Genomic DNA, 9,126 nt, shown 5'->3' on the forward strand with positions numbered 1-9,126 from the left:
GCCTGTGCGTCCCCCGAGGGAGGGCCGGTCCCGCACGAGCCTGCGGTCCGCTAGCTGCGTGCAGGGGTCCAGCCCGGGCCGCAGCGGCCCCCCAGGCAGAGGTGGCGTGTCGCAGAGCCGTAGCGGGCGGCGGTGCTCGTCCCGCCCGTCCTTTTAGCCGTGGTGACACCTGCGCGGCGTAAGACGCCGCTCCACGCGCAGGCAGACTCTCTTCCTCCTGCCTCACCGCGCGGATGTCGCGCGTCGTCCGGTGCGGGCCAGACGCGCCCCAGCGACGATCGCCGCTCCGAGGCCTGGGCGACGGGCAGCGTGTTTGAGCGACGAGGTATTTTTAAACGAAGGGGTGTGCGTCGCTTTCTTTAGGCATGATGCCGGCGCACACCGGGTGGACTGCAGGTCGGTGCAGACGATCCGAGGGCCCCGGGAAGCCAAACAGTCCATGGCCCTGGCCCCGGGTGCAGCGCGGGGATCTCCCGGGTGCGCCCGCCTTCGAACGTGCACGGCTCGCTGGCACTCGGCACGAGCTTGTGCAGCCACCACCGCTCTCTTCCAGAACGTCGTCGGCACCCCCTGTGTAGGGAGCAGTCACCCCCACCCCTCCCCAGGCTCTGGCAGTGACGCGGAGGGCTCTCCGTCTGGCTGTCTCTCCGCGTGGCTGTCTCTCCGTCTGGCTGTCTCTCCGCGTGGCTGTCTCTCCGTCTGGCTGTCTCTCCGCGTGGCTGTCTCTCCGTCTGGCTGTCTCTCCGCGTGGCTGTCTCTCCGTCTGGCTGTCTCTCCGCCTGGCTGTCTCTCCGTCTGGCTGTCTCTCCGTCTGGCTGTCTCTCCGTCTGGCTGTCTCTCCGTCTGGCTGTCTCTCCGTCTGGCTGTCTCTCCGTCTGGCTGTCTCTCCGTCTGGCTGTCTCTCCGTCTGGCTGTCTCTCCGTCTGGCTGTCTCTCCGTCTGGCTGTCTCTCCGTCTGGCTGTCTCTCCGTCTGGCTGTCTCTCCGTCTGGCTGTCTCTCCGTCTGGCTGTCTCTCCGTCTGGCTGTCTCTCCGTCTGGCTGTCTCTCCGTCTGGCTGTCTCTCCGTCTGGCTGTCTCTCCGTCTGGCTGTCTCTCCGTCTGGCTGTCTCTCCGTCTGGCTGTCTCTCCGTCTGGCTGTCTCTCCGTCTGGCTGTCTCTCCGTCTGGCTGTCTCTCCGTCTGGCTGTCTCTCCGTCTGGCTGTCTCTCCGTCTGGCTGTCTCTCCGTCTGGCTGTCTCTCCATCTGGCTGTCTCTCCGCGTGGCCATCTCTCCATCTGGCTGTCTCTCCGTCTGGCTGTCTCTCCGTCTGGCTGTCTCTCCGTCTGGCTGTCTCTCCGTCTGGCTGTCTCTCCGTCTGGCTGTCTCTCCGTCTGGCTGTCTCTCCATCTGGCTGTCTCTCCGCGTGGCCATCTCTCCATCTGGCTGTCTCTCCGTCTGGCTGTCTCTCCGTCTGGCTGTCTCTCCGTCTGGCTGTCTCTCCGTCTGGCTGTCTCTCCGTCTGGCTGTCTCTCCGTCTGGCTGTCTCTCCATCTGGCTGTCTCTCCGCGTGGCCATCTCTCCATCTGGCTGTCTCTCCGTCTGGCTGTCTCTCCGTCTGGCTGTCTCTCCGTCTGGCTGTCTCTCCGTCTGGCTGTCTCTCCGTCTGGCTGTCTCTCCGTCTGGCTGTCTCTCCATCTGGCTGTCTCTCCGCGTGGCCATCTCTCCATCTGGCTGTCTCTCCGTCTGGCTGTCTCTCCGTCTGGCTGCCAGGGTGCAGGGGCATGTGAGATTTCAGCAGACAAGGCGCAGAGAGCAAGGTGGGGCCCCGGCGGTGGCACGTGGGGCTCCTGCGCGCGCGGCAGGCTGTCGGCCCCCCCGGGGTGGCCAGATTTGCAGGCAATGGCAGGGCACCCCGCCGAACCTCAGTTTCGGTTAGACGGTGCCTAGTGCTTTGGTGTAGATGTGCTGTGTGACATGGCTGGACGCGGGGAGAGGGCCGTGTGGGGGGCGCCCCCTTCCCCTGCCCAGAGGCCCCCCAGGGGCCTCGTCATGATTCTCTTAAACCGCAGGGTGGCTTTGATAAGATACAGTCACCGCGTGGGGAATCTCTTAGAAGAATAAGTCCTTTATCCGAGCTCCCGTCCTCCAGGTAAACCCCACAAGAGGAACAAGAGAAAAAAGAATGATGTGGCGGTTTTTCTGAGCCGCCTCTGTGTCGAGGCGGATCGAAGGGCTTGTGAAAGCTGTTCAGGGTGTTGTCAGTCCGTCCCCGAGGGTCTGCGACCTCGCTTGTCCCCGCGGGGGGCACCCCTCCTGCAGCGGTCCCCGCTGGCCCCCACGTTGGATGGAGGAAGCGTTCGTTGGACTATCCGATGAGCAGGGATGACCTTCAAAAACGAGGCACACAAACGATCCCCCGAGAAGGCCGCCACCTCGCGGGGTCCCCTGACCCCGGCATCTCTGTGACAGAGTCCCGTGTGAGGACGGAAAGCACAGGCCGGGGCGACTCGCCGTGTGCCTGGCTTTGAGATGGCGCCGTGTCCCTAACGTGAGGTCCTCGCTTGTCGCCAACGCACTCGTGGTTCGGGGGGGACCTCGGCACAGACGTGTGCATGGGGGCCGGGGACCTGCCGGCCACTCTTTCACGCACGGCCAGTGGGTCGCGTGCCGTGCGTTCCGTCCCATCAGGCAGACAGAACCGGCATCCACACTTTAAAAAAATCCTACCTTACTTTCACCAACTGCAGCCGAGTTATTAGAACGATTTATGCAAATTAGCATATTTTTATCACGGGCAAGCCACCTGTGGCCTGCTGTCCCTGGTCCTGGCCAGTCTGAGCCACAGGGTCCTGCTCTGTCCTCAGAGCTCCTGAGGGGGGTGAGGTCCGAGACAGTAGCACCTTTGCGGCCACCTTCTCTGGGCGGTGGCTGATGCGGGTCCCAGCTGAGGTGCTAAAGCCACATAGGGGGCGTGGCCTGGCTCCCGTGTCGGCTGTGAGCACCGAGTCGTCTCGTTCTGAGAGGTGCCTGTACCCTGGGAGAGCATCGGGGATTTAAATAGCATCTTCCTCCAAGATGCCGGGAGCCCAGGTCCCCATGGGCCTCTGAGCATAATTCAGACGCGTGTCCCCTGCCGCCCACCCCCATGCCTCCCGGGAGAGGGATTAGATAGAGCACCAGACGGACCCCCTGAGGAGCAGGCACAGGCCCGGCTCCGCCCGGCACACAGCCTGGTTCTCTATGGGGAGCCGTGGTTGCCATGGCGATGAGGGGCAGTTGGGATGGTGTTAGAAAATGCTACCGGGCAGGGAGGGCTGAGTCGACAGACGCTTTGGGGAGAGGCTGCCATCGTCGGTGGACCTGCGGCCTTGTGTCGTCCATGGTCACCACGTCCCGGGACCCCACGCCGGGGTCTGAGATGGATAGGTGCGGGGCAGTGGGCCCTGCCTGGCCTGCGGCTGCACAACCTGCGTGACTGCGTCCCCCAGAAGGGACACCTCTCCCGTTCGCCAGAGCCACCCGCACCTGGCGAGCAGAGGCCCAGTGCTGCCTCCCCCTAGCGTGCCTGGTGTCCGCCGAGTGCGACCCCACATCCGCGGCCCCCCCTCTGCCAGAGACATCAGGTCCCGGGCGAGCCGGAACGAGCACAGAGGGACAGTGTCTCAGTCTGCTCGGGCCGCGGTAACAAAATGCCTCAGACTGGGCGCCTGGTAAACCACGCTCACTGCTCACCGTCCTGGGGCCCGGAGGCCCGAGGGCGAGGCGCCCGCAGAGCCCACAGAGCCCGCGGCTCGCGAGGGCCGCTTCCCAGATCCTCTGCCCGCTGTGTCCTCACTACGGGGGCGTCCAGGGAGCTCTGGGGTCTGTGTGAGGGCGCTCATCCCGTCACGGGGCTCCATGCACCCTAATCACCGCCCAGAGGCCCCCACCACCCTGGGAGTTAAGTTTCGACGTGAGTTTGGGGTGCGGAGCACAAACGTTCCGTTTGCGGGCCGGTGCGTTTCTGCGGGCTGTTTGGCCGATGACTCGTTCGGCCCCGCGGGTCCTGGAGTCCCGGATCTCAGCCTCGGGGCCGTCCACACGAGGGTGAGACACTTGGCGTCGCCGAGGCTCCACGACAGCAGGGTGCTGCTCAGGGCCACGCTGAATCGGGGTGACTCGTGGTGGGTGGGAGCAGCGTCTGGGCTGAGAGCGCCTCATGCCCTTCAGGGGATGTTCCCTGGTGTCCCTCGGCCATCGTGGGAAGAGTTAGGAGTGGGAACAAAGCTGGCCCAGTGGGTCCCTCGCCGAAGTGGCCAGCCAGGTGCAGGAAGGGGCGCTGCCAGCTAAGGGGGGCCGTGAAGCACAGAGGAGCAGCCCCCTGCCCGCCTCGGGGTGTCCGAGGGTGGCGGGCTGAGGTCAAGGCCCACCTGCGCGGTCTGAGGGCTCACGGGTTTGGGGGCGGCTGGGGACGGTCCTTTGAGCTCCCAGCAGAGGGGCTGGAGGAGGCAGGAACCAGCCAGACACCTGGCCCGCCTGGCCCTGCACCCCTGCACCCTGCATCCAGGAAGACCCCGTTTCCTCCCGCGCCGAGCCCCGATTCCTCTCTGGATGGCGACGCTGTCCCCTCTTCCTCTGTGCGCACATCGTCCCCGTCCGCAGAGCCCAGCCCGGCTTTTCCACCTTCCATCCGAGCCCTCCCCCTCACCCCGCGGCCCCTGAAACCCGGCGGTGGTTGTCACCACGGAGGGGACCTTGGCCGGGAGTATTTTGTCTGCCTGGCGTTTGCCTTCCCTGTTCCCGCTGGCGCCAGGAGTGTGGCCCGGGCCTGGTCATTTTTCTCTTACCCCTCGGAGAGGTTAAGTCAAGGGACACGACGGTGACAGCCTGGGGCAGGAGGAAGACTGGCCATCGGGAGTGGGCTGTCGTAAATAACGTCACTTACTTATTTACAAACAAGTACGTGTAACAGATACTTGTGATACGCAGACCAATTTGTTTATAAATGTAACTCATCGTCACCAATTCTGCGGTCATCATCATATGGTTTCTGCTCGATAATTTATGTCCAGAAAGTTCTGGAACGTGGCTTACCATACTGGCTTCCCAGAATCCCCTTTGGGATGTGAACGGTGTTATAGATTCTCTCTTATGGATGGTGTGAGGCCACAGGTACAAAAAATATACCTACACTTCAAATTTTGTTACTTGAAATGAAAGTTTTGATGTGACGTCTTCTTTAAGATTACGACATGTCCTTGCGCATTTTATTTTCCCAAGTAGAAGATGGACTGATTTGCATTCATTAAAGAATTTAGATTTTAGGATTTAGAGTTTGCGTCACACCAAGTTTTTTTAGAAATAAGACTGTAACCCTTGGACACCGTCGGTTGAAATGTAACATGGTACAGAGGCTACAGAAACAGGATGGTGGTTTCCAGAAATTAAAAATAGAATCCCCGTATGATCCAGCGATCCTTCTTTGGGGATTTACCCAAAGAATCCAAAGAGATATTTCCATACCCCGTTCACAGTAGCCAAAAGGTGGGAGCAACCCAAGTGTCCATGACAGCTGGAGGGACAAACAGAACGCGGTCTGCACACACAATGGAACATTATTCACACTTAAAGAAGGAAGGCAATTCTGACATAATCCGCAGCGTGTACGAACCTTGAGGACACTGTGCCAAGTGCAACAAGCCAGTCGCAAAGACAAATCCTGTAGGTCCCTGCTCTGTGGGGCACTAGAGAAGTCGAGTGGACAGTCACGCCCTGGTGGTGCCCGGGGCTGGGGGAGGGGCAGTGGGGACAGTTTCAGTGTCGCCAGATGGAAGCAGTTCTGGGGGTGCGCCGCGGTGGGGGCGGCGCACAGCTCTGCGACTGTATTTGATGCCACTGAACTGCACACTTGAAATGGTGAGGACGGTAAATTTCAGGTTACGTCATGATAACAAATGGATGAAATGAGAAAGCACGGTTCAGATAACGTTTCAGAAGCATAAGCGTCACGCGTCGATGGCGGGAAACTGAGGGACACCCATGCGCGTGGGTGACGCGGCCGCGCGTCCCACAGGACTGCGTCCCAGGGCGTCCGTGGGCTCGCGGCTGGCTCGTGTCTCTCCGTCCGAGGACGCCGTCTTTACCTGTCCCTCCCGGTTCCCAGGTCTGCAGCAGCCCCGAGAAGCCGAGGAAGCAGCAGCGCTCCGACCTCAATGGGCCCAGTGACAACAACAACTTCCCGGAGGTCAGTTCCCGGGGACGAGGGGCCCGTCCTGTCCGCCGCCCTCTCCACGGCTCTGGCCCTGCGCCCCGCCCGGGGCCTGGGGGGGCCTCCCTGTCAAGCAGAGTCGGTGACCCTGTAGGGGGAGGGCCAAGGGCCGCAGGCCCTGGAGGAGGAGGGCCACACACGGGGGTCACTGGCCTCTGCCCACTAGACGCCAGCACCAAACTCCCTCCCCAAGTTTGTGACAACCAAAAGTGTCCGCAAACATTGCCAAATGTCCCCTTGGGGGCAGACGCCGCCCCGGCCGAGAACCACTGTTCCAGACCAGCAACGTGGTCTCGAAGGACGAGCGGGCACGTCCTTCCCAGGGCGGGATGTTCTGTCGCCGGCGGTGTGACCACGCCACCCTGGCCGCTGCCTCTCGCCCACGAGACCGCACGCTGGTAATCCAGTCGGGCGGGCGTCGGGTCCTGTGACCCCTTCGGGCAGGGGCGTGCTAGCCCGAGAGTGCCCAGGTCTCAGACGGTGGCCTTGGGACCCATCCTTAATTTTTACGGTCGCCCGTGGAGGCGCGTTTTCCCTCGGGCGGGTGACGCGCGCCCTGCCCAGCATCCTGGCGCCTGAACGAGACCGGGTCGCCGTGCGGAGCTGACCCCAGCGGGGGGCGGGGGTTGGCTTCTCTCTTTGGGGTGCCCACCTTAGCGAGACCCTACGGGCCCCCTGCTGACGACTGCTGCGCGTTTTGTTCCCCTAACAGACAAAGAAGGTGGCATCGTTTCCGAGTTTCGTGGCCGGTGAGTGACTGAATTTTGTCTCTCGGATGGAGGGGCGGGTGGGTCACAGCGCGTGGTGCTGTCACTCTGGTTTCCGTCCTGCGAAGCTCAGAGAAGCCCCCCGCCAGGGCCGAGCCATGCTGGGGGAGGCCGGGGCCTGCCGTTCGCCTGTCGGAGCCGGTCAGGGTGCCAGCCCGTGCTGGCGGGTGGGGGGGACCCCGTCGAGGGGACGGTAGGTAGGCCACCCCCCCACTTACACCCTCAGCAGCGGCCTCACGCCTGACACCGGTGGTTGAATTAATGGATTGAAACGTGTCTGTATAAGCGGCTAATTGCAATCAAACACTTTTGATGAGGGCGGATCTAATCGCGTCCGAATTTAGACTTCATTTGCCTCTGCTCTCTCCTGTCCGTTTTGAGGGGATTAATGTCGCATTTCAACATTCGCTCAAAGCCCAACCTGGCGGGCGTCTTGTGTGTCCGCCCCGTTCTGGCGTGGGGGGCCTGCCTCCCTGGCTTCGAAGTGCGCCCGGTAGCCTGGGGGCTCCTCCGGGAGGTACCCCAGTGCCACAGCAGAGGGCCTCGCACGGTCTTGTCTTTGCCAGAGGGCGTTTCCCGCCCTTGCTGGCACGTTCTAATAATAAACGACGTGAATTGTATTAATTCTCCTAATAAGCGGGCAATTAGTTTTTACGAGTGTTTGTGATAACGAGGTAAACGAATCTTTGGAAACGAGTGACTTTGGCCTCTCTTGCCCGGTTTCGATGTTTGGCTGTGTGCTTTCACGTTCATGCTTCCTCCGTTCCCACCCCCACCCCCACACCCCGCCCCCGCTGGCAGCCAGCAGCTTGTTCTCCAGACCTGCGGGTCTGTTTCCGTTTCCACGGACGAGCGAGATCAGGTGATGTCTGTCTTTCTCTGTCTGACTTACTCAGGGCGGCACCGCCTGGGCCCATCCGTGCTCCTGGGCACGTGGCAAGATTTCATTCTTTCTTATGTCCACTGCACGGACGCACTGTCTCCTCTTCATCCAGCCATGTCGTGATGGGCTCCTAGGTCAGGCCCACGGCTCGGCGATTGTAAATGACGCTGCCGTGAAACAGACGAGTGCGCATCTTTTTGAATTAGCGTTTTGGGTTTCTTCGGGCGAATAAATACCTAGAAGTGGACTTGCTAGGTCGTAAGGGAGTTCTCACTTTTCGAGGACCCGCCACACTGTTTTCCAGAGCGGCGGCGCCATTTCGCGGTCCCGCCAACAGTGGACGAGAGGTCCCTTCTCTCCCCCGGGCTCGCCAGCACGCGCCGCGTGTTGATGTGTCGATGATGCCATCCCGACAGGTGCGAAGCGATGCCTCGTTGTGGTTTCAGTTTGCCTTTCTCCGATGATGAGTGACGTGGAGCATCTTTCCACGTGTCCGTTGGCCACCCGTATGTCCTCTTTGGAAAAACGTCTACTCGGGTCTTCTGCCCATTTTTTAACTGCAGCGTTTGGTTTTTCGATGCTAAGGCGTGCGAGTTCCTCCTGTATTTTGAATATCGATCCCTTATTGGATATATCACTGGCGAATCTCTTCTCCCATTCAGTAGGCCGTCTTTTCACGCGGATGGTCTCCTCTGCTGTGCGAAAAGCTTTTAGTTTGACGTCGTCCCATCGATGTATTTTTTTCCTTTGTTTCCTTTGCCCCAGGAGACATATCAGGAAATATCGCTAAGAGCAATGGCAGAGTTTACTGCCTGTGCTTCCTCCGAGGAGTGTTACGGTTTCAAGTCGCCCATGTAAGGCTTTCATCCGTGTTGAGTTTATTCTTGCGTACGGGGTGGGAACGTGGCCCGTTTCCATGTCTTGCGCGTATCTGTCCAGTTTTCCCAGCACACGTACTGAAGAGACCGTCCCCGCCCCGTCGCACGCGCGTGCTGCCCTGTCGTAGACGGGCCGACCACACGGGCGCGGACTCACGTCTGGGCTCTTAGCCGTCGCGTTGACCTCTGTGTCTGTTTCTGTGCCCGCGCCTCTGCGTTTAGATGACCGTCGCTTCGTGGCACACACCAAAACCAAAGCGGCTTTGTTTTTCGCAAACGGAACAACATGCGATCTCGTCTTCGGCGCTCACCTGGTGTCGCCACGGGGATTAGGCGCGTTTGAAAACGGGAACTTGCATTCGTTGGTCGAG

At 61.0% G+C, this 9,126-nt stretch overlaps 1 protein-coding gene across 1 annotated transcript in view; it reads left to right on the top strand.

Annotated features, from left to right (window-relative positions):
- Positions 1–9,126, top strand: part of APBA2 (amyloid beta precursor protein binding family A member 2) — a 37,153-nt gene that overhangs the window by 6,946 nt on the left and 21,081 nt on the right. Inside the window, exons 3-4 of the mRNA XM_025043523.1 lie at positions 6,123–6,203; positions 6,940–6,976. Of these exons, the coding sequence (XP_024899291.1) occupies positions 6,123–6,203; positions 6,940–6,976 (118 nt within the window). The remainder of the gene's footprint in view (positions 1–6,122; positions 6,204–6,939; positions 6,977–9,126) is intronic.

The sequence above is a fragment of the Pteropus alecto genome, unplaced genomic scaffold (assembly GCF_000325575.1).
Source record: "Pteropus alecto unplaced genomic scaffold, ASM32557v1 scaffold102, whole genome shotgun sequence".
In the NCBI taxonomy this organism is placed as follows: domain Eukaryota; kingdom Metazoa; phylum Chordata; class Mammalia; order Chiroptera; family Pteropodidae; genus Pteropus; species Pteropus alecto.